The sequence below is a fragment of the Tribolium madens genome, unplaced genomic scaffold (genome assembly GCF_015345945.1).
Source record: "Tribolium madens isolate multiple individuals breed KSU strain unplaced genomic scaffold, Tmad_KSU_1.1 Scaffold_7;HRSCAF=85;Tcas5.2_LG10, whole genome shotgun sequence".
Lineage (NCBI taxonomy): Eukaryota > Metazoa > Arthropoda > Insecta > Coleoptera > Tenebrionidae > Tribolium > Tribolium madens.
The window spans coordinates 6,734,609-6,761,240 of NW_025401050.1; the positions used below are offsets into that span (position 1 = coordinate 6,734,609).

The following is a 26,632-nucleotide window of genomic DNA, read 5'->3' on the forward strand; positions in this document are numbered from 1 at the left end:
AAAAAACATTTTTTTCAACTTTTTTATATATTTTTTATATTTTTAAAAATCTATAAAAAAATCAAAAAACAATACTAACTAATTTTTGAGGACCATTCAGCTATGGCATATCCTAATTTTATTCATCTCAAATTAATTATTTATTGCATTTATTAAAAGCTGTATTCAGTACTCGACTTACAAACATTCATGCAAATTTTCAAAAAAAGTTAATTTTTTTGAATCGTTTCCGAGTTTTTTTTTTAAATCTCAATAACTGTAAGCATTTTGCAACTTTGAACATATATTATTTTCTTTACACTTTTTATTGTACAGCGTGTTTCAAATTTTAGGGCCGGCACAAAAAAAAGAAATATTTCTAATTAATTTAAAAAAATTGCTAGTGCAAACGATAGAGAATTATATAGACTTTAGTTTGATGCTTTAATATTGTTCAAAATTTTTAGCGTACGTCAGTGAGCCCCTAAGAACTAAATATGGAAAAAGTTTTTTAATTAATTGGAATCTTTTCTCCATGATACAATTTCTTGCTTTTTTCTAATGGTAACTGTGAAAATTGATTGAAAAAGTTCTTAGATTTTGAGTAATTAACATTGACAATTGGGAATTCTGGTAATTTATGGCCAAGTTTGGGATGATGTGCTGTTAATGCATTGACAATAGAACGGAGGCTTCACAATAGAGCTCGAGTACGACATAAATGTCATTGTAGACCTTTTTCTTTTATCAAGAAATTCTGGCCTGATCACCATTTACCGCAAACCCCCCCATCAATTATTCCAAGTTTCAGATTTTCAAAATTAAAATGTTAATTATTAAATACCTACCAACTTTATCATTATTCTATTTTCATAAATACTATAGAAAAAAAAAACAAAGAATTTTATCATGCATAATAATCGACCAAATTAACTACAAAATTAGTGAGGACTGAATAAAATTTTATATTGTACACGACGAAAATATTTTCATTATCTTTTCAGGCATATTAAATTGCTCCTAAAGATAAAAGTCAATTCTATCGTCTTGTATATTAAATAACTAAACATTCAGATACATCTGAACATTGTGTAATTTTTGTTAAAATGAAAAAAAAAACATTTTTTTTCAAATTTTTTACGTTTTTTGCATGTTAAATTAAAAAAAAATATATTTTTGAAAATCTATAAAAAAAATCAAGAAACAATACTGACTAATTTTTGAAGACCACTCAGCTTTGGTATATCCTAATTTTATTCATTTCAAATTAATTATTTGTTGCATTTATTAGAAGCTGTATTTAGTACTCGATTTAAATTATTCCAAGTTTCAGATTTTCAAAATTAAAATGTTAATTATTAAATACCTACCAACTTTATCATTATTCTATTTTCACAAATACTTTAGAAAAAAAATAAAGAATTTTATCATGTATAAAATATTCCAGTTAATTGATTTTTTTTCTCCAAATTTAATTTTTAAGGTCTCACTGCCATACTCTAAAAATTTAGTACAATAATAAAACATCAAATCAAAGCGTACTTAATCCTCTATTTTTTAAATTAATTAGAAATATTTATTTTGCGCCGACCCTAAAACTTGAGACACCCTGTATACATACATTAACCACTTTTGTATTTTTTAGAGTTATTTTTTTAGAGAAATGTTTTTTGCGTAATTGTTTTCAAGTCCTGCAAGTTATACCAACATATGTGTAGAAGAAACATTTTTTGTATTGCGTTAAAGACGATTAATTTATCAAGTTTTTTGTTTATGCACCCATTGAAAATATGAAAAATCGGCTCTTCCATGGAGAAATCATCATGTTTCACGTATCAGGTAGGGTTGAGATATATGTCCTCGGAAGCAGCAACAACTAACAATTTGTTTTCGAGTCATCCATATCGCTGGCAAGGAATATAACCGAAACTTCGGTTCCGAAAATCCAATTTGATTTATAAAGAGTAGAAAAAGCGGAGCTTGTTTGCGGATCGGAGAAATTATTCGGGCCGTGTTTGATGCATCGCCGCCATAAATACATACATCAACCGAAGAGTATTAACGGATAAAGGTAATCGGGTTGCTACACCCTCCTCGACAAATATTTAAAGCCGAATGTTTCTCTGTCTGCATAAAAATGGCCTGTGAGTTATGATGCGTTCTTCCGATTCGGGAATATCGACGCGACGATCGATTTGTTTGCCACATGTGAAATATTAAACGCGAGCCCATGACCTGTTTGCTCTTCATTAGTAAACAGATTCGGTGATGCATTGTTTAAGTTTGAGATAACTGACGGTGGACTGAAAAAATAACACGTATTATGAACACAAATACAAGCGTAATCGCCCAAAGATTTACACGAAAGGTCAACACGATTGTTTAAATACGGCGAGAGGCAGATTTGACAAAGCTACAACATGATGCTCGATTTGTAAGCTGTCACTTTGCAAAACACGTTATTATTTACGGTGGCAGAAATGGGACAACTACTATCGACTAGCAACACAGACGCACAAATAACTCTTGTCATTTAAATTCTTATTTTTAGAACTTCAAAACGAACTACCTAAAATCGAAAATGAGAAAATCAATTTTAATATAGATGATTTTTGCTTGCAGAATGTCTAGTTGAGATGCTAAAGTATGTTTAATGTTATGTTTCTTTTCTTTTTAGTAAGGAACTTAAAAACAAATTTTTAGTTAAAATAATTCTTGTTTACAATAAAAAAATAAATAAATATTTCTGGGATTTTCAATATTGTCAGATTTGTAAACAACCAAAATACTGAAACGAGTTTTGGTACATATCAATTTATATTTACGTAATTTAATCAGTTTGATAATTGAAATTGAGCAATAAAATTTTAGCTAAAACAAGAAATATAAAAAACAGGACAACTCAGAGCTAGTATTGGATTTATTATACGTTTATTTAAATTTAAACAAAATTTGAGACCGTATCTTTTGTACGTAACAGAATCATTTCCTTAGCAAAAAAATTGGGCAATTTTTTCTCAGGTTAAGAGAATATGTGAATTTATTCATTTTAATCCTTCAATTACTTCTGAAAATCAGAAATGAAATGAGGCGGCTCCTAATTGTGTTATTAAAGCTCTAACAAAGAACACCCTGTATACAAGTAAAAAAGTGATTCTCAATCAGAAATCTCAAAAAATTATCATGTACTCGTATTTAGATTAGATTAGTTGTATTTTTCAAAAATTTATCAACAGTATAATATTTTTGATTCTGATTCTCAATCAGAAATCTGAAAAAATTATCATGTACTCGTATTTAGATTAGATTAGTAGTATTTTTCAAAAATTTATCAACGGTTAATAAAATTTTTCAAAAATAGTTATAGATTATAGTTACAGATTTTAACACTTTTTGACGAAAACAAAATATCAAATTTTGTATTTTAATCTGCTGTAAACCAACCTGAAATTATATTTTGTTTAAATTTAAAATTGGAACACCACACCATTTGACGACAATTGATAAAATATTCACATTTAGTATCAATTTTTCAAATCAGTTATTGGAAAAATTATACATACAACTTAGAGTAAGCTTTCAAAGTTATTTTAGTAACAATACCTAAATTAAAACTTCTTTGACAAAATTTATCTAACTAATCTAAAAAATTTTTCATTTACTTTGTATTTTAAGGTAAAAATAATTGTAAAAAACTTAAAACATTTTTTGTTAATAGTATATTATGTTATATTTGGAGAAGAAGTAATAGTTTATGTAATGAACGCAAACATTTATGAGTGAAGCAAATAATTTAGCTGAGCCACATAAATTTACTTTTACTTGAAATAATATACAGGGTAATTCAGCTTAACTTATTCCCTTATACAAAATTAAATTTTCAAAATATCGAGAATCAAAGAACGATATTTTTCGATTCATGAAACTTTCAAAATTCGAATATGAATCAAGGAATAATTGCTTTGTGTATTAAAGGTTGTCTGCTAAGAGGGGTCTAATGGGTCATTTAAGCTAAATCACTCTGTATACTAATTTATCCGCAAACGTATTCACAACACTATAATTAGCAAGTAAATGAACAAAATAATTAAGAGACTTTGCAATGACATCATGACAAACGTCACGCGTCGGTATCAAAATTTGTGTTGAGATTTTTGAGTAACTAGTCCATGACTAGTGCAGTTAGTAGTGCAAAATTTCGAATGTTATTGATCTACAATCTACCTTTCCAAAAAAGACAAGAAAGACACAACATTAGTATATGTCATTGTAAAGTAAAAACGCTTAAGCAGAAAAAAAAACAGAATTTTTAGTCAACAGTTAAAAGTCATAAAAAGGTCTCTTTTGTGACATTTGCATATGAATGCTTGTTTTTAATATAAAAAATAGTTAGAAGAGTACAAATTGTTATTAAAGTGTTAAAAGCAGTCAAATCAAGATAAGGGTTTCTATTTCTCAAATAACTGTAATAAATATTTCCATTTAAATGAGCAAAACATTAGTTACAACGAATTAATTCATGCATTCAACCTGAAGCATTCACCAAAAGTTGCCCAATCAGATGTTCCAATTACATAATATGAAAGTTTGTAAATTCAAGCTTTTGTAAACAAATGAAATAAAAACAACACAAACGTTTTCGAAATATTTGCTGTTTTGCCATTAATTAGAAACATTTTTCATAGATCAGTATTAATTAAAACTGTTTTTATACATTGTGTAAAAATAAAAATTGTAATATGTGATTAAAATTTTTGTTTATGGAAGTTCTTCTACCAAATATCACATTTTTACATGATTAATTTAATTAAGTTCATATTTGTTGAAACATTGCGGTGCTGGCACAATCTACTATTCTACGAATTCTCGCATTTCGACAATGTCGCTTCGTTTCTCGGAAAAGATATTGTTTAGGTCGTTTGTACCTCCCGTGTAATTGCAATCTGAAAACAGAAATTCCAGCGAAATACGTTTAATATTTAATCATAAAATTTCATTTGGTGTAACTGACAGGCGTGGTGCGTACCGAATTGAAAACGCTTAAACCAGATACGATTAGCATATAGTTTCGCCTGTCCTTGTACAAAAAACTCGCTCCAATAATTGAACAAAATTGCTGTGTAAAACTCTCTAGATTAACGTTAATGAAACGGTGCCGCTGTCGAACTTAATTGTCGTTCTGGGTTTTTTATTAAACAATTCCAGTATTAATATTCCAGACTGTTCATGAATAAAATACGCGCGTTCTACGTTCTTCAACGGCCTAATTTTGGATGTAAATAAAGTTTAAGTTTTACTTGATCCAAAGTTGTGTCATTCGAGCTTAACGTAAGCTCGGATCTGTGTAAGTACGTGACGTCATTGTTTTACAGTCTAGGCTTTATATCAGTTTTAATGATTAGAAGCGAGGTTTTGTTTAGTCGAGATTGCTTTTTTCTTGTCGTGGAGAAAATCATTATGGCATGAAAGTTGCTTTCATAAAGCAAAGCGACTACCTAAAATGTCAGATTAAATTTTGGGTTACCGGTTAAGAGGGTTGTTTGCGTGAAATTGTCTAATATTTCGTCGGAATATTCCGACGTCGCGACACATACACGGGAGAAAGATTACTACGCAAAGGAAATCAGAACAAATCTCGGAACCGCAGAGGCAAGGGGCTTACCAACAGTAGATCAACGAGACACTCACCTGCAACAAAAAACAATTTGCGATTAAAGAAAAGAAAAAATTACACAAGAAGTAAAGTAATTCATCAATTTTGTCAATGTTAAAGACTGTACATACTCGTATTAGTAAACAGCAAAAAAGTAAAAATTTAATTTTTTAAACTTTAGATAATAATAAAATAAGGACAAAATACCCAAAATGTTCTTAAAACAAGTTTTAAAACTACGATCTAAATTATATCTTTTGTTTATTACAACAAAATTAGTCTCAGATCTTCATGATCTATCATTCTCATTGTGATATAAAAATTCTCATCTGTATAAAGATTCAAAATCGTTGATTTTTTAATATTTAACTTTTTTTTTATGTTCAATAAATATTATGAACAAAATTTTTGTTTAAAATGAGACTGCTTTCTTGATTTTGCATTAATTTAAAGGTTTGGTTTATTTGACTCATATGTTGTCAGCTTTAATACAAATTAACAAAGATGTAAAAAATTTCTTGCAAAAAAGTTAAAATTTAATTTTTTTAAACTTTAATTTACGAAAACTATTGTAAAACCGTTGGAATTAAGCAACCTACAACTAAACTGTTTATTTAAAACACAAGAAACAAAATAAAATCAAAAATCGTAATTTTTTAAGTAGAATATTTTTTAGTATTGCTTTGGATATCTTAATCATTCTTCTGAAAAAAGTAAAGACAATAAAATAATAGCAAAACTAGTCTTAGACCTCCATAATACAAGTATAATTCTCATCTGTGCAACGCTTTAAATAAAACAGAGAAAATCTCGAATTTTTAATATTTAATAATTTTTTTAAATGTTCAATCAAAGATTTTGTTTTTAAATAAAAGAAGAAGAGTAATCTGTAAATCAAGAGTGACATTGACAAGTTGTTATCTTTATTGAAAGCTTGAGGGTTGTTATATCTCCGAAACGCAACAAAAATTTATATTATTTTTTATACGTAGATATTTTGTCTGTCCCAGCGAGTTGAAAAAGTCCATTAGTGTCCTTTAAATGGTAAAATTAAAAAAAAATTGTATAGGACATTGATGATAATAATCTAGTGCATCACCTACAATTATTTTCAACCTTACAGCATGTCCCAAAAATAAGTTACGATACAAATTTGTGTTTTTTAAATGAAACACCGTACGTTTCTTAGCATTTTTGAATGTAGCCTTTTAAAACAATGGTTTTACGCTAAACTTTTATTAGTCGATTTCGCTTAGATTTAGAAATAAGACATTTGTTTTACACAAAAATTACACAAAAACTAAGACAACTAGAACAAATTGTTTTTCAATTTTCCAAAGAAAAAAGTACAGAATTTAAAGCTGTTGCAATTTTTTAGTGTTTCGCATTTGTAAAGATTAATAAATTAAGAAGGTTGTTAAAAGTTAAATAACTTAAAAAATTTCAATAAAACACCCTATTTTTTATGTTTGCATTTAAATAGATTGATAAATTATCTACCTAAAAAAATAAACTTTTAATGTCTAGAATTGATAAATGAAAAGATATTTAACAATCAATATTAATTGTGACAACAATGCCTCAATATCTGAGCATTGTTGATACTATGGCAACCATGGTAATTCCACCACGGATCACTTATCAGTTGATTTATCCAAAGATTGTAAAAGTCGTAAATACTGAAATTCAGATTATTTTATTGAAAAATAAAGAATAATGAATTCAGTTTAACACAAATGTGATTATTAAGTGATATTTATTCCATCTCCTGTGCAACTGTGCACATACACATACGACACAATGGCCCAAATCAACTTTTTTGGTGTCTTGAAGATGTAATTCGTCCAGAAATGTAAAAATCTGAGTAGGTGAAATTTCAGACGATTACAATACTTTCCTTATAAGATAAGAAAAGTAAAAATATCTCTAGATGTGTTTGTTTTTGTCTAATAAATATTTAAAAGTGCATGTTTTCGTCAAAAAAACCGTTTTATTTTTAAAACTAAGCAAAATCAAACAATAAAAGTTTAAAAACATTGTTATAAAAATCTTCATCCAAAAACGCTAGGGTGTTTAATTTTAAAAAACACAAGTTTGTATTGTAACTTATTTTTGAGACAGGCTTTATAGTTGAAAATAATTTTAGGTGATGGACTAGATTAATATTTATCAATGTCCTATATCCAGGATGTTTCACACAACTTTACGAGGCTTGCGCCTAATGTACGCACCCAGATATACAAAAGTCACAAAACATTTGATACAAAATACACATTTCATTATTCAATTTTTGAAAACCCATGACAGTAGTTGTCAAACTAATCACTGTTTCATTAATAGTCATAAACTGCAGTTTTTCAGAAACAATTATCATTTGTTCTAGCAAGAGACGACATGAATATGATTCTAGTTTATCTATCTTAATCACTAACTAACTAAAAACGTTTTAATTTTTTCAAGGGTGAACAAACTAAAGAAGATTATCCAGGTTTTCAAAATTTGTAATCGAGTTCGTATCGGAATATGTATCATTGATTGCATCTTGCAGGCGCAGGCCTCGTAAAATTACGTAAAACATCCTGTATATTTTTTTAATTATACCCTTTAAAGGTCACTAAAGGACTTTTTCAATTCGCTGGGACACCTTGTATGAAATAAAATATGTACATTTGTAGTTTTTTATTCAAAAAACAATTAAATTATTGTTAAAATGTAATATATCATATACAACACACACCAAAAGCAATTTTGTTTAATTTTTTATTCGATAAAATCCGAAAATCTGAAATTTTCTATTTGCAAAAATGGTGGATGCGCCGGGCTAACTCACAAATTAAGTGCTTTTTATTGACGCAGCTTTGAGATAAAAAGAGTTTTTTTATGATTGCAATTTTTTGTTTAATGCTACTTCATGGTAAAGAAAGTAATTCTTTATTAAAATTCGTAACCACAACTATAACCGCGTTTATAACTCGTTCGAAATAAAAAGAATCCGTAATATTCCACGTAGTGTCCTTCGTTGTGCTCCGCTGATGTTAATCAATGTCATAATACGTGCAAGGAAATGAGACCTTCCTAACAAGACAGAGACTAATGGTGTTGTCTGGTGCGGATTGTGGATTTTCGACCTTCGCATAATAACACTCTAATGTTAATTATGTTTAAGTTTTCCATTGTTTGAACCGGTTTAAGTGAATAATGGTCTCGGCAATTAAAAAGGCTTTAAAATTCCCGCCTGATAATCCTTTTCTTTATTTAGCGTCATTGTCGAGGTACAACAAAACATGGATACATGTCGGCGCCCACTATGATTAATGTTCGCAGCCATCTGTAGGACTTAATGTAGATTACGGTGCCGTATCATCGTCCTGTATGATATATTGTCAGTGGAATTATGTGGAACTGACGATTGTTGCAATTACTTTGTCTGGACGTTGAGGACGGTGCTCTTGTTTTTGTAAAGCGATTACTTGCATTGTAATGCTTTGTTAAGGTTTAACTATGACAGACGTCAATTTTGAAAGCGAGGAAAGACTTTGTCATGATGAGAAGATTTTATGATATCGCATTGCTACATGTGGAGGGATTGGTTAATTAACCTGCTTCATCTGATGTCGAGAATTCTATTACGAGAGACTGAACTTGAACCAAATCATGAGAGATGCATGTCATCTACAAATTGGGCTAAACTGGGCTTAGAGATAAGCGGGAAGAAACTCGAAACTTTCAACGGTTAAAGCAAAATCAAGTGCTTGAATTTTGGACATTTTAAAGGTAAAAAAGTGTGTTTGAAAGAAGCAAAACTAATTCCAAGTGAGTTTCGATCAACTTTTTTTTAGATTTTTGACAAAATTTTGGTCGATTTTTGATACCCGGAACGGTCTATTGCCAATAACTCCGAAGTTATTAGCAATCTCGTTATTATTAATACAACAATAATCATTACGGATTTTGCGGTTTTCTCGACGTCAATCGATTCCCCGGAACATTTTATACATGTAAACGTCAAAACTTTACAGTTTTGTCGAAATTTACAGAATAAAGAAAGTAAAAATTTGTTATCTCCCTGAGTGTCGATTGCTACAATAAACGACTAATGACGCACAGTTTTGCCAACAAATCTGCAAAATAGGTTTACTGGGTGCCCCCATGAGCCCCTTTTTCATTAAAAGTGACGTGGAAAATTATGTCGGTTTTTGTTTTTTTCACAGTAAAATTAATTAGTAATTAAAATCACACAATTGTGTTTTTTTTTCAGAAAAAAGAAACGCTAGAGCGTGCTACTAATTACCCTACAATAAAATAATACTCTTACTAAACATTAATATAAAACTTCACTAGTTATTATATACAAATAAATACGTTTTAAAAATAGACAATAACGAAAAATGTCAGATTTTGACACTTTGGACATTTTACAGTAAACTAAATGAGCTAATGTTTATTCTTAAAACAATAATTATCAATTTTTTTATATTGACAAAAAATTGTTTTTGAAATTTTTTTAAAATTATTTTTCGTAAAGTCGTGTTCTGGTTGGTCGGTTTTAAAAGTCGTAATTGATTGGCTAACGATCGAGCAGTGACACTCCACTCTAACGCATGGAATAATTTTTTACTTTTTATTGGTCTAATAATCGAAGGTGCATGATTTGTATTGGCTCTGGGGTTAATTTCACCCATTGGGCGAAACTAGATCCAATTAAAGTACGATAACTCACACTAAACGCTGATTTGTTATAATAATTCGATTCAATAATTATTCACGATTTTTAAATTGGGTGGAGTTACTTATCGTTGCTAGTTTTTTTTTTGTCGCATTTTGGTCAATAAGAAACAAAAACCGCTTTGTTCTTACAATAGTAGTAATTACGTAAATAGGACATGATTATATCATTGGCACTTGACCAATAAGTTTACAAATGTGTCCAATCTCAAATTGAAGATTATGCAAAAATCCATCCGATTGACTATAAAAAAACTGTTTTAATTCAATTTACATTTTTTTCTAACTTTTAATGACCACAAATCATATGTGATTTGCCTTTATGACATAGAAATGGCATTTTAGGAACACTGTTGCTACTACGAGAAAGATGACTTTTTTATTTGGTCACAGATTTTATTAATTTCTTATCAAAAATATTCTTTCAAATTACAAAAACTAAAGCTAAAAAGTTAAATAAATAATTGTTAAGAAAATCGCAAAATGAATAAAAACACTATCAGTTTTGTTCAATTTTAGTTTTTTTTTACATAAAAAACAGTTATATCTCAAAAACTATGAGTCCTACATCACAACGCGATTATATTTTCCGGTTAATTTTACTTACATATAGTAGGCACTAGTTTTTTAAATGGATCAAAAATTTTTGATTCATTTTTGTCAGAATCGGATATTTATATTGTTTCTACCCTTATTTTTAACTTTATTACTCAATATCTTCAAGACTATGCAACGTAGAGTATTTTAGCTTGTTGCATCGTGTTCAACACGTAATTTAACGTATTACGTTATATTTGAAACTTTTTTACGACTATTTTTACGATTTTTTGATTTTACTACCGCTCACCTTCGAAAACTCAAAAAATTCGTAATTTTTCAAACTCGACCCAATAACGTTTTACGCACTTTTTTGAGTCTTCAGGACCTTCAAAAATATGGAAATGTAAAAAACGTAATATGGTTCAGTAAGAACATTGGTGGCGCAAAGTTTAAAGTTGTGAGAAATTTTGCTCTAACCCGTTTTTCCAATAAAAAAATTGTGTTGATTGTTTTTACGTTGGGATTTGTCCTTTGTGTGCACTCAAAGTCCAGGAAATTCGTTTAGTGTTGATTTTTTGCGCGACTTTCAGTTTGGGGATTTGTTACACGAAGAAACTTAAATCGACCATGAATGTGTTCTGATTTATACGTATCAAACGTTGCGCTTGGTTGAATTTGCGGATTCAGGTGATTTGAATTCTCGCGGAACAAAAAAGATATGTGTTATATTTTAGTGATTTCATTCTTTGAACTTGGAAAAATCGTTTGATCTCGAGCGAATCCCATTTATATTTGCTGTATAGAACTCTGATGTATTATTTATTTATACCGAGAGCTTATAACTCGACCAGGCTTTTGCTTCTTGTGTAGTTCCACCGAAAAACATTGCGAAATAATTTGACAAGAAGAATCGCCGAACCGGAGTTGATCAATTCGGGTCGAGATTTCGACGGAATTTTAATTTGAAACACAGTAATAACCGGTGAAGTTAATAGAGATTTATTGCGAGTTTTATGTCGGTTGTAAACACTGTGTTTGCAATATCTGCATCTTACAACATGTATTACACCTTCGACTAATCTCGTGTATTCAGCTTTAGCATAATGATTCGAGCAGTGAATAGAAGCAAGATTCCCAGAGCCGTTACAAGGGCAAAGTCTCATAATTTATCTTAGTTTATTCCTCGTAAAGATAAAATTGAGACCTATTGCAGCTATCCTGCATTCAGACATTGTGTATATGGAAATATTTCACGAAGAAAATTGCATCGTGGGGTGGATGCTTTTACACAAAAAGACTCTTAAAATGGCAGAAAAATAACGCGACTACGATAGAAGAAAAACCTTTTAATAATGGATGCCCAAGAATATGGGAGAAACGGCCAACGTGGAACGATACATCCGAGCTCGTGAGTTAAGTGTATGGCCTCACATTCATCTCCTCTTTGCCATCATTGCTCAGATCAGCGGCTCAACCGCCAACTGAATAATGCACAAAATCTGATTTCCTTCCAGCAAACAGATGTTTGACAAAATCTGATATTTGCAACGACTTACTTTTGACTATAAACAATGCGAGGCTTTGAGGTCCTGGCAAAGTCTGTGCTTTAACGGAAACATCAACTTTTGATTCTTTTGATATAAATAATACAAGTAAAAATTTTGACATAAATTTGCAACAAAGATTTAAAGTTACATTATTTTATTTGTTACAAATAAAAGTTTATTAGAATAAATAATCCTCGCCCCTCATGTAGAACTCATACTCTCTGATTCAAAAAATGTCGAAATTTGCCCCCGAGTAGAACTCACACTATCAGACTTTGTCAACATTTATAAGGGAGGCTCGCGGCTTTGCCGCTCGCCCCCTTTTAAAACCCTACACTATCAGATTTTGTCAAAATTTAAAAGAGAGTTGCAACTTTGCCACTTGCCCCCTTCTAACCTGACACTATCTAATATGCAAATATTTTGTATAATTAATAAAAACTCACAGTATCGGTTTTTGTCAAATTTTATATTTATTTCATTATTTATACATGGTTCGCTAGAACTCGCGCCCCAGAGAAAAATGCCATATAAGGTAAGATACCAGGAACATGGAAAAAAAGGTAAAAAAAAATTATCTATAAAAATTTCGAAGTAATGAGGGTTTAAAGTTTGCACTTTGACTCTATTTATTTCTGTTGGAAAAATAATTTTCCAAGATTTTTGCTATAGGCTATTAAAAGAGGAAACAAGGAAGCTGTATCCTAAATTGTAATGTTATATATCAATGTTATTTGTGGCTTTTATTGGCAAAATTTTTGTCCCTTTACCAAATAATTGTAAAAAAACATATACAACATCATCAGTATCCCTAAATAGATATAAAAAAAAAGTCAAATGTCAAAAATTAAATGTCAAAATTGTTTTGACAGATAGAATTTTTCTAACATTTTTTTCACGTTCTTGGTATCTTATCTTACTTGAAATTCCACACATAGCGCACATGGAAAAAATGTTTGACATTTATTTTTTAACATTTTTTTATGTCGATTTAAAAATATCGTTAATCTTGTATATGTTTATTTACAATTACTTAGTAAAGGTTACGCCACTCTTTTGCTTTTTTTCAAAACACCAGTAACGTCTACTTTTTTTTATTCTTTTTGTTTGATTTTCTTGAAGAGTGTGAACCACATTGACGCGAAATGTCACCACCTGTCAGAAGTGTGCGATTAAATGATTGAAATTGAACGCACTCTTGGTCATTTTTTTTAACTTTTCATTTTTATGGACATTTGGCCCAAATATTCGCTTATTGCAGTGAAGGTTGCATTGAATTTTTATTTCTAAAATTTGATAGTTTTTGCTATAGTGTCCAATAAAATTGCTCCGTGGTCCCCTCTCCAAAACCAATTGCTATTCTTGCACGAGAGAGATAGTTAATTAATATTTACACGGGTTGAGAGCGTTGGAGGTATCACGTTTTAGTAAGATATCATACAAATGTTAAGATAACTAAATGACATAAGTCAAAAAAGTACCACTTTACGGACAATTGTATTGTATTACATGATATTAATATATTAGTGGTGTGAGAAATGTTAGACAAACATCAATTTCATTAAATTGTGTATCACTATTTGTAATACGGCACAATTATCGACAGTTTGGAGAGTTGACAAACACGGAGACGTTCTCCACTCAATCAATACTTTCCTCGGGATGGCTATATCTTGTTGATTGCGTGTTATTTTATCCAAAGACGAATGAGAATGTAAAGACAACAACCCCAAATACTGATTTTATTTTAATGCAGAAACAGGAAACGTAAAATTGAAACAACAAACCTAAAATTTAATTTTAATTTCCTCTTATTTCGCATCCGCTATGGATTTGTTAAACTGATTGAAGAAATCCAGTTTAAAATCTGTCAATGTCTGATACGAGTCGAAAGTTGCCGGAAAAGGAAGTGGCACCCGAGGTGGGTACATTTGCATGTAAATTGAATAAAGAGAAGTGAGGTGGAATCCAGTGAGACAAACGAGACGATGTCGTGACGAACAGCAGATTTCTAGACAGAAATATGATGAATCGAAACCCAAACGTACACCGATGCTCATATCTATGTTAATAAAGTCAGAACGGAGACCCTCCAAAGATTAGGCTTTCACGAGGGTCCACGATGGATCTAACAACTACTCGATTCGGGGTGGCTTGACAAACATAAATGTAGTGCTTTGATCTCGAGAGACAATTGGTAGTAAAGGATTACGAAATTATGAAACAGTGTTAATATGTGTAAATTCTTGTTTACTGGGTAAACGAGTGTTTAGAAAATTGAAAACCTTCATTTAAAAAGAAAAAAAAATTGTTTGCATCTTCATTTTTCAAATTGTAAAAATACTTCAGATAAGGAAAAACAGTAAAATTATACTCTGACGAGTCTGACGTAACTACGCTGTTTATAATGTCTCAAAAAAATTAAAGTAACCATTTTTATGTCTAAATGTCTAAAGTTTTACCTTTCAGTCATGGAGTATAAATTCTATTTTTGCGCTTAAGCGTTTTTACTTTTAACATGACCTTATTGACATTTACCAATATTGTTTTTTTTGCTGCTTTAGCAATTTTTAGCGAGGTACATACATTGTAGATTATCATCATTCAACAATTAGCACTACTAACTGCACTAGTCATGCACTAGTTACATTAATAAGCGTTGCTATGATTTCACTACTTGCAACGCGTTTTCATTATTTGGTTTATTTACTTGCTAATTATAGTGTTGTTCTTTATTCTCGATCTAAATACGTTAAATGGGATATGTTACTAGTTTAGTAATTCAACTAAAAAAAAATTGTAATTTTATTAATCATTGACCAATTTTCTTGAAATTTTTAATTTTCCGTAATTCATTCTAAGTGAGCAAAAAACACGAAAAAATGGTCTTTTGTTTGAGAATTGGAATTTATTTAGATTATTTTGAATCAGAAAACTGGTCATTACGGCCCCGATTTGGTTCAAATAATTCTAAATTTTACAATGATTGTATATAAAGAACCAATCTGTCAAATTATGTACTTTTGAATCATTTTCGAAGATTTGTCAAGTGCTTATCTCTCATTTGTAAATTTTGGGGTTAGCTTAGCACTATAACTATCTAAAAAATTGCTCTAACTTCATTATTTATTATCCGATTTTGTTTAAATTTTTAATAATTCGAAGTGAGCCACCGCTGGCAAAAAAAACAAAAAAATGACCTTATGTTTGAAAATGTGAGTTCTTTCTCGAAACATTTTTTTTTGGATCTTTTGGACCATAATAAAACCTACTGTTATTCAGGCTTAAAAGTGAGAAATGCAATTCCGGTGGTAATGAATAAAATTTCTCTCTTCATCGCCAATATGTGATTTATCTCTTTGTGGTGCAGCATTATATGTAATCACTTTGTCGAGTATTGATTTCCTCTCACACTTTACGGTCGATTAGTTGAAACTCTCGGTCCAAAAACGGCATACGCATCTCGCTTTTATCACATATTGTGTCTGTCCCATGTTTAACGCATATATGGAGACCCTGTTAACACGTCCTAACCGTTGCTTGATCATTGTTCCGAATGTTTAGTGGACCGTACTAGCATTTAAAATTCACTCTACAGAACGAAACCTTTACGACCTTTTCACTGATTTTTCCTTACATTCTATGTAAAAATATCTATATTAAAACTTGATGAAATAATAACATTAGAAAACGGATTGTTTTGGAATTTTCCACCTGGAATTTATCAGCTTATGTTTGGAATCCTCGCCTCGTCCATTGGTCGTCTAATAAATGCATTTCTTTGCCTCTGTTTATTCTAAAATTGTCCGCATTTCTCAAAAGTTTCGCCAGAGAAAGAGACGATTATTATATTTTCCAAACAGGAGCTTTTGAACAGACGAGGGACAAAAGAAGGCAAAGCTTTGATCCGATAACTGCTTGTCATCAAAGTTTTAACTTTTTGTTAAGACAATATGAAAAACCACGAGTATTAAAAACCTAAAACCTCAACTATTAATAAATATAAAAAAATTGAAATTACAAGCTTGTAAACTTAAAATTAATTTGAAAACAAAGAAACCTAGAATATAAGATAATTATGAATTTACACAAAAAAATTGCAATAAAGATAATAACAGAACAATACCAAAAACTATTAAAAGCTTGAAAAGACAGTTAAGTTCAAATTAGAAAACCTAGAAATACATTTTGTAAGCTAAATGAGAAAGCGTTAATGTTAATAGTCTTCATGTACAAAGATCAGGGAAATTAGAAATAAACCTAAGTTGGAAACTCTAAACAACATGATGACGATTAAAAATCTGGATCAGTCTACACCAAAAAATGAATAATCTTCTAATGAAGTGAAGTGTTGAACCATAAAATTTAATTCATTTAAGATAGCAATTATAAAAAAACATATTCACTAATTGCTAAATTTTAAAATTTTTGAAATGTAATCTAAACTAAAATACTGAAAAACTGAAACATGTTTTCTCTTTTTTTTTCATAAAAACTAACAGTCTTTACTATAGAACTTCAATAGATTTAAAAAAGCAAACAAATTACTCCCGTTAAAAGCAAAATAATCTGAAAACCTAAACATTAGCACTAATTCACACATGAAAAATCAAGGATAACTTTAAGCCGAAAAATGTTGTTATAAAATGAAATATTTTATTTTAAAAATCTGAAACGTATTAATTTGAAGCTTAAAATTACTAAAAAATTTACTTTAAAAAATACAATTTGCTTTCGAAAGCGGACTGGAACCTGAACGTTAAAACTAAAAACCTAATTAAACTCGAATTAAAAAATACAGAAACACCTTTTTAATGTTAAAAAAAAATTGTTAATATGTTTTAAGTCTAGAAACTTGGAGTTTCTAATTGTACCTAATTTTGAAGATTTGAATAGCAAAAATACTGAAAATTTAAAATTTGACACAATAATAACTGAAGAACTTGGTAATGATTGAGAGATTTATAAATTTTCAAAATTTAAAACTTAAAAACAAAATGTTAAATTTTCAGTTTTAAAAACTGAGACCGAAAGTAAACATGATAAGCTTGCAGCAACTAATAAAAAAATTCAAATTTGTATATAAAAATCAAACATCTTCAAATTAGAAAACCTCGCAAGATTTCTGAAAACTGAACAAACAAAGTTAGTACGTAAAGATTTTTGAACTCAAAAATTTAAATTAACAAACCAAGAAAACTTATAAAATATTTGATTTAAATCCTTGAAAGTTAAGCCTCACATACCCAGCAATTTGATCAAAACATATTGCTCTAAATTTCAATTTAGGCCAATTCACATTTCTACCCCATTTCAAACATAAGGTGCATCTACACCGATTAATTTATTCAAGGCGTGTTTCATGCTGGAATGCACTCAAATCTATGCTCGAATTACCCGCATTGATAGTTTGTCTCTTAAAACTGTAACGTTGTGAACTTCTTTGTGCAACAATAACTTATCATAATTGAGTGCAGTTTTACGATTCCGAGCAATTTATTTGTGCACAGATAGCAGGAAATGTCCGCTTTATGTGCAACATTGAAAATTCGAATTTGAAATTAACCGGACATGGAACGAAATATGCGCTTTCATATGACTTTTCTAATTACTTTTTGCTCAGTTTTCATAGCGTTGCCACTGAAATGGTCGTAAATGACTGACAGTAGGAACTATCAAAATGAGATGTTTGGATTTCTTATTTCGAAATAATAAAAAAGTTATTTATTTTCTTTATTTCATGTTGATGGTAAGTGAATCAGGTGCAAGTTGTGGTTTAAAAAACATCTAAATGGTAGATTTATGGTATGGCAATGATAGTGTGGGCCGTGGTTGATAAAATCTTAGACTCGGAAGGCAAATCTACCACTTTCACCGTATGGATGCTTGTAGGAGTTGGTTCCATGTTAAATGCCTCTCTTGGTCTTTACGGGACAAAAATTGATGACAATTGCCTCGTCTACGCCGTAAAAACTAACTTGGAATTTTCTAACTCTAAGTCAAAAATTTCAGTCAATAATTTTCTTATTTGTGACATGTATAAGCCAAATCCTTGTCACTATAATTCGCATCGCCGTTCCTCACCAAGAAGCACCGAAAGAAAAAGAGAGATTCCAAAAAATGTTCAATAGTGAATTAACCAACCTTAATGATGAATTTCATAAAATTGAAATCGAATGGCAGTGTTGTGGAGTTCTCGGATTTGATGATTACGAAGAGAAATTTGATCCTGTTTTGGTCGGATATCCTCCCAGTTGTTGTGAAAGTGGCAAAAGGTGTCAAAAACCCTACCCGATTGGGTGTCATACCATGATTACACACGCTCGCTTTGTACGAGAGCTGATACGAGCGATTATTTTCATCACTTTTTCAGTTTTAAAAGTGGTTTTTAAAAATTATTACGAATTTTTTATTTGTTTTATAGTTTTGTAGCGCTATCGTGATTGCAGTTTTGACCATATGGCATGAGGAGTATTTTCGAGAAGAGAAGATATGAGAAAATATTGTTTATCAACTATCATTAAAAATATCATAATTGGTCATTTTTGATAATTTAAATATAAAATAAAAGGTGGCTTAAAAAACACACTAATTCAAAAAAATATGTGTTTAAAGATCTAGTTTAAAAAATGTATTTAAAACGTAATAATTATTCTATGGTAATATAAAATAAAAAGAAAGTTGCGTTTTTGAAGCGGCACCTCACAATTTGAAATATTTCATTTTATTTTTTAAATTTAATTCAAGTTTTAATCAAAGTGGAATATGATTTGGATATAGGTATTTGGCAACATAGAATCTACTACAAAAACTAAAGATACTATTTGAGCCAATTACAATAAAAAAATCATTTACTATTTCTACCCTGTATACCGGTGCGCCAGAACTCGCGCCCCCGAGAAAAAAGATACCAGGAACATGGAAAAAATGTAAAACAAATTATATCTATGAAAATTTCGACGTTATGAGAGTTTAAATTGTGCACTTATGAAAAATAAAATTGTTTACAATTTTTTGTACTTTCTAAGATAATTAGAAGAAAAAAATCTGAAGTTTTAAAAACACTTGTTTGGTTTTATTTCTGCTTTTGTTTTGAAATTTTCCAATCGTTTATTAGGAAAATTGAAGAGAAAAAAATGAATAATTATTAAACCAAAGTCTAAGATTTTAGAATTTATTTAGAATGTTTGGACTGCTTAAAACTAATTCTAAGTTTTTCAAAAAACATTTTGGTAAAGACCCAGCAATAGAATTATTTCTGATTTTTTGTTAATTTTTATTTAAAAACAATTAAACATTTTTTTGTACTTTCTAAACTGGTTTAAAATTTCTTAAGAAACAGCGCAGAATTGGGCTACATTTTCATTAAAACTGCTTTATTTATTAGAAGCAAAAGATAGAAATATTCATCTTTATAGTTCTACCTGGCAAAATTCTAAGGAAAATTGGATACTTTTCTTTTAGAAATTTCTTTGTTAATGTTGATGGTATTATTAAATATAAATATTTTTTAACTTTCTATTGTTTATTGATCAACAAAAAATTGCTGTTAAACGTTTTGTACATTAAAAGATCATTATTTTTTTGATAGAATTATAAAAAAACATATACAAGATTATCTGTATCATTAAATAGACATAAAAAATGGCAAATGTCCAAAAAAATTTGACAGAAAATTTTCTAAATATTTTTTCCATGTTTCTGGTATCTTATCTTACTTGAAATTTTTCTCTGGGGTGCAAATTTTGACACACTCTATGTATTGTATACTTTTTATACATTTTTAGTAATTTGCCTTCATTTGCATTCCCTAATAGACATATTACGCCACTTGTTTTCTAAACTTGAATTCGTGCATCAAGTCTGGTCTTATAAAACTGGGTTTTTAATATACGTACTATTTTATAATTTTCATACACTAATTACAATAAAGTTTCAATGTTATATTCTTATGCATTTACTCAGTGAGCTAAAATAGTTCAAAGTAGTTTAGAAATTAAACACGAAATGTGCTCTGTTTATTAATTCTTGTTTTTAGTGTGGCAGTTTTTGACAAAAGGGAGCAAAAGTGGCCTTAAAGCGTTTCATTGATTTTTATTTGCGGTAATTACTGTTAAAAAAATTTCTAAAAATAGGGTTTATATTCGTGAAATATGAATTTTATTTAAGTCTGCTCGATATTGCGGCGAATCCCCAAACAATTAAACTCATATAAATGCAAATCCCTCTTAATGAAATGAAGCCCTGGAGACCTGTGCGTTTTTCCTCTTGAGCCCGTAGAAGAAAAACGCAAACAAGAAAACTATGAAGTGGATTTTTTCCTCCTCGTTATGTGATTTCGCTTACATCATCGTTTGACAAGAGTTCGTTAAAAAAAACACACAGCATCGTTACCGACAATTTATCTGGTTCTTTTTTCGTCAATCGATCGTTTATAATTGGCGCTCGAAAAACAAACGAGACCCAGGTTAGAAGTGCGCGTGAATAGAGCGTGATTGCGTCACGCTAGCGTTAGGTTATGTTATGGAAACGGGAGTGGTTCGGGAACAAACACACTTAATGAACGTCACAAAATATCATTAAGTTGCCACCGGAATACGACCGTAAACATTATACTTCTAGATGGGGATTTATTAACTTAAAGACAATATTGTCTTAAGGGCGTCTAATGAGGGTATAGGCAAAATACGACGCTATCGCATTAACCAACGCCAATAACTCAGCGCTGTTCGACCTTCGATGTATCGTTAAATTTTACATCGTCTTAAAAACCGACGCTTTAATACGATATTATTGACGTCGAGGTGCACACTTAACGACAACTGAACAAACTTTGATACCGGCGTTATTAACGACTGATTTTTATACAAAGAAACTGAAACCGAGCGATTTCACCTCAACAAAGGCGAAGAAAATAAACAACTTAATTTCACGTCAATGTGTGAGTTCGACATTAATCTACATAAATTGTTCTGTTATAAACTGCGTGGATATTTATATTAATTAGGGCTGTAAAGCAATTATTGAAATCTATAAATCGATGCTAAAGCCATTTCATTTAAATCTTTATTAGATATAGGAAATATGAACAAAATTAATTTACAACAGATGGTCGAATACTAAAACTCAGAAATAAGTAATTTTTTTGGATAAAAAAACACCTATTGTCATAGTTTTATGTTCGATCAGATAGTACGTTTTCCGATTTGTTTCTATTGATTTTTTTATGATTATTTCTCGTACACATTATTATCAGTAAATCTATCTATGGAAGAACATACAATTTATTTACAATTCGTTGTCAATTGTGACTGATTCCATTTTTCGTGAAAACCGCTCATTCAACATTAAAGCAAAATACACATTTTCTTCGAATCAAATTTTACTGATTTTGATTCGACAAACCATTTAGAAAACAAGTTTAAAATTATCAATATTCGTGCCAAAGCTCAAAATAAAATTTGCTCTACTCTTAGGTATTTGTGTGTTAAAATCTACTTTATATTGGCCTTTGGTTTTTTCTTCTTTATAATCTAATTATTGTTATTGAAATTGCTAGAACTTTATTGTTCCATAAGTACAACAAATTTTTGAAAAAATGTTTTAAAGGAAGAAATTATTTTAAATTATTTTAATAGGATCTGATCTAAAATTTAAAAAAGCAGCCCACAATTGGGTTACGGCATTTCTGTTACTCTTTTCTTTTTCTTATTAAGTCTACTTATTTTAGTTCTCTTGAAAGTAAAAAAAACTGTTTACAATTTTTTTTATTTCTTATTAAGTTAGAAGAGATAAGTCAGAAATTTTTGAAAGACTTGTTTGGTTTTATTTCTGCTTCTGTTTTGTAACTTTCCAAATTTTTGCTAGGAAGATTGAAGTAAAAGATATGAACAATTTTTAAGCCAAAAGTAAAAAAAAAATATTTTAAACATTTTTTAGAATATTTAGACTGCTTGAAACTAATTCTAGGTTTTTCGAAAAACCTTTTAAAATTGGGCTTTTTATTGAAAAGTACTCAATATAGCAAAAGACTGTCAGAAATGATTAAGAATTATAAAAAAAAGATAAAAATGAGAAAATAATTACACTTTCTTATTCTACTCAACAATGATTTTATTTCAGATTTTTTATCAATTTTTGTTTTAAGACAATTAAAACAGTTTTTGTTCTGTTCAAGCTAGTCTACATTTTTTTAAAAAGCAGCCCAGAATTGGGCTACATTTCTATTAAAACTGCTTTATTTATTAGAAGCAAAAAATTGAAATATTCACACGTTTTCAACTTCATAGTTTTACCTGGAAAAATTCTAGGGACAATTTCTGTAAGATATTTCTTCCCACTGTTGAAGATGGTATTATTAAATATAATTTTTTTATTATTTATTGATTAACAAAAAAATGCTGTTAAACATTTTGTACGTTAAATATCAGTACTTTTCCTATATAGTTTATTGTTTGGCGGATACCTTTGTGTTATTTTTATCTCATTATCTACATATTATATCTAGTTATTTTTATTGTTACTTGTCCAATACTGTATTAATAAAAATTTGTTGATTACCAAAATAAATAGTAGATTGTTTGCAAAGTGAAAAATCTGCCATTATTCCCGAAGGTTTCCACCAAGATTTGTATACTATTTTATTCACAAGTACATTTCTATAAATAATAATAAATATCTATCTTTAAATAATAATAAAAATCTACTTTGTTGTCAAAGTTGATGCATTGACATAGTTGAATTGCTAACAAATTGAGTTTTTGACATTTAATGGTCTCGTAACCTTAGTACTTCTTTGTTATAAATTATTTCTAAACCACGGGATATAATGATAAATTTCCCAACCTCCAAAAGGTTAGAGATCAACATATTGTTATAGTGATAATACATAAAAAAATACTGTTGAGTTTTATTGCACTAAAAATAAGAATCTAATTAATTATAACTGTTTAAATAAAAAACAAATAATAACTAATCAAAACAACTAATAAAAATAAGCCTTTATTATTTTCATGTCGTGCAAGAATTTTTGGTGATCCCCGGTTTACAATATAGTAAAGCAATGTCCTTTTGCCTGTTGAATAAAGACAAATTTTTAGTTTCAAAAATTTGTTATCGTAAAAATAATACTGGAATTAGAATGCAAGCATTGTTTCATTTAATGACACATTACAACAACATCCGCCCCACTACTAAACCTGATAAAACAGAAATCGTGATGTTTATAACTCCAACTAGAATAAAATATTTTTGTATTGCATTTTATGGCAGTTTTATAACAGTTCCTTCAGTGTAGAGCAATTAGATTCGTCTAAAGCGAGTTAATTAGGGAGAAAATATTTGAATAATGTCTCACGTTACTGATTTAATTAATCCTGATATAAAATTAATTTTTCCCTGGAATAAAAATCCGCATTCCTGTCATCATGTTGTTCATTATCGTGTGGCTTTGTGTGGCTGTAATAGCAATAATGATGTAAAACTTTCTGGAGGCTTATCGAAATTGAGAGCAAATCTGTTGATAGAGTCAACAAGTACTTTTAAGACCTGCGCCAACATCAAAGACGTCGCGCCCATGAAAGGGAGAGCTGAAAATTGTGTGCACTTAATGCCTACACAAGCTCATCTCTTCAGATAAAGCGTCATTAATCCTCGCATTCTTTATTATTTCACTGTCGTTGGCTTTTTTCCCGCCATATTATCTTTTATGTTCTAATTGCGACGGTTGCCTCAAAGGCCTTCTCGGCTAGTTTACATTCAGCTCTCGTTCGCTAATTGCTGCTATGGTAATGACTGAACCCTAACTTATGCAAACTTTAAAGGGGGCGGCGAAAGTTCCGACACATTTAAAATAAAGCTGTGAATGAGTTCAAGAGGTAGATTTTCGTGAAAAGGTTATTAGAAAGCCAATTCAACGTTTGCAAGTGATTAGGAAACTTTCAAATTAAACACGTTTTAAATGTTCATACGAGGCGAAAAGACGATACTTTTACTTTTCATTACGCGAGCTCTAATTCACTCAATAATTCAGTAACGATCGTTGAGACCAGAATCGATAGAATGACAACAATTTATTAATTACTTACTTCAGCAACGACTTTCAAAAAGCTTAATTCTAACAACAACAAAAAAACTAGAAATGCATTAGCCCGGCGCATCCACCATTTTTTAAAAACAAACGAAAAAGTTCTACAAAATTAAATTTGTCTATTTACTAAAATTGAAAAAAAAAACGTAACTAACAATTATAGTTTTTGTTTAACACTAATAAACTGAGAATAATTTTTAAGTTTTTAGCTTGGTTTTTAGCATAATATGAAAAAAATTTCAGTGAAAGAACATGTGTATTTCATAAACATCAGCAACATCAAAAAAACTAACCTTTATAAAGTCTTAATAAAAACGATTATTTTTGTTTAAAAACTATAAATTATAAAAAGAAGCCAAACGTTACTTTTTTAAAATTTGTACTTTGTTAATCATTATAACAATTACGACAATTTAAGACTTTTAAATTACATTTTCAATTAAACAAAAATATAAATAACAGTATACATTCAAAAAATGTACAATACTTAGAGACTTGAGGAAAGAACTAAAAGTTTCGAAGCAATGTTTTCTAAAACTTGTTATCTTGTTAATTATTACCGCTCAACATCAAAAACTTTAGTCTTTATGACCTCTAGCAATGCAAAAAACGTTATATGAATCAATTTTGAAGTTGAAGAATTTTTTGGTTTTTGGTCGAGATGTTGGTCGAGTTTTGATACCCGGATCAGTTTATTGCTAATAACTCCGGAACTATTAGCGCTAGCCTCTTATATATTTTTATCAGAAAGTAAATCTAATTTTCTATCATATACAAAAAAGGTCAATGCCTACGATAAATAGTTATCGAGAAAATTGCTGATAAACTCAAAAATATCAAAAATATTAAAAAAATAAAATTCAAAATTTAAAAATGATTAAAAAAATAGGCCAAAACACATTAAATATACAGAGTGATTTAAATCTATTAATCATTTGACATGTCAAAACATTAACATTTTCACAAGGCTTTGTTTTATTTGAAACTAATTTCCTTTGAGTGGAAGTAAAATTCAATAATTCTCTCTCTACCTTGCTTTTTTAATGTTTGACGACCTGAAGACTATAATCGGAAATTTGTTATAAAGCCTTCCCCAGGTACAAAAATTGCTTTACTTCAACTTCTAATCCAATTTGTTGCCACCAAGCATCGTGTGAATGCGAAAAACGAGCTAATTAGTCTAGGTAAGCTACCTAATTGGCAAAATTCAATTTAAAGAAGTCGTGCAAATAGAATTTTCGCAAGTTCACACTTCCCAAGCGGTTAAACTCAATGCAATCCTTAACGACTAATTAACGTAATGAGTTTTAATACTACGCAACAAATATTTTTATCGGATTAATTCCACTTTTGTATTTTGAAAGTGGAAGAAGTCTTAGATGTTTTACTTTGTTCAATTTTAATTACGACATGTGGAAAAGTATTAGAATATTTGTTGAGATTGGGAAATTTCGAGATATTTCGTTCAAGTGAAAATAGTTATTGAGAAATGAACCAATAGTTAGAAAGCTTCTTTAGGATTTGAGAAACTAGAATTGTCACAAGCACAAATAATGCAATTGACAATTAATCCGAGAAAGTACTTTTGATGGGTCTTGACACAGGGAAAGTTGTGCATGTTTCACAAAAGCCAAGGAGGTAATAACAACTTCAAAGCTGCACAGTTAAACAAGTTGTACGTTTCTGTATTGTATTTGATTACAATTACTTCGAGCTTTACAAAATGCGACATTAAACTAGATGCAATAAAGTTCAAGTGATGAGCTTGGAAAGCTTCCCAAATGAATAAAATTTCTGTTTCTTTCTAAAAAGTCATTCGATAATCAATGAAACGTATCGATTTCCTGAAATCGTTTGTAAAGTAACCCAAAATAGTCCGAAAAGTAGTACTTTTACTCATACCAGGTGAATAAAAAGTATGAAACCAAGCGTTTTTTGCTTGAACTATTTATCTTTTAATAAAATTAATTAAAAATGATAAAGTACTATGAAAATGTTTTATCAAGAATAAAATTTTTCGAAATTTTCTTTTGTTTATGAGTTCAACACTTTTTTAATTTTTTTAAATAACAAATCCCACTATAAACCATTTTTCAAAGG

At 29.6% G+C, this 26,632-nt stretch overlaps 2 protein-coding genes across 19 annotated transcripts in view; one reads left to right on the forward strand and one right to left on the reverse strand.

Moving 5' to 3' along the window:
- The window catches only part of LOC123010289 (CUGBP Elav-like family member 4), a 372,656-nt gene that overhangs the window by 128,126 nt on the left and 217,898 nt on the right, over window positions 1–26,632 (reverse strand). The gene's annotated exons all lie outside the window — the stretch shown is intronic.
- LOC123010290 (23 kDa integral membrane protein-like) lies at window positions 18,077–19,024 on the forward strand. 2 transcript variants are annotated; one of them, XM_044407056.1, is made up of 4 exons: window positions 18,077–18,193; window positions 18,243–18,410; window positions 18,457–18,825; window positions 18,869–19,024. In XM_044407056.1, the coding sequence occupies exons 1-4, from the start codon at window positions 18,125–18,127 to the stop codon at window positions 18,938–18,940; spliced, it is 678 nt and encodes a 225-aa protein (XP_044262991.1). In that variant the 5' UTR covers window positions 18,077–18,124; the 3' UTR covers window positions 18,941–19,024. The 2 variants fall into 2 exon arrangements, with proteins under 2 accessions (XP_044262991.1, XP_044262992.1); XM_044407057.1 differs by having other exon boundaries at window positions 18,094–18,131; window positions 18,199–18,410.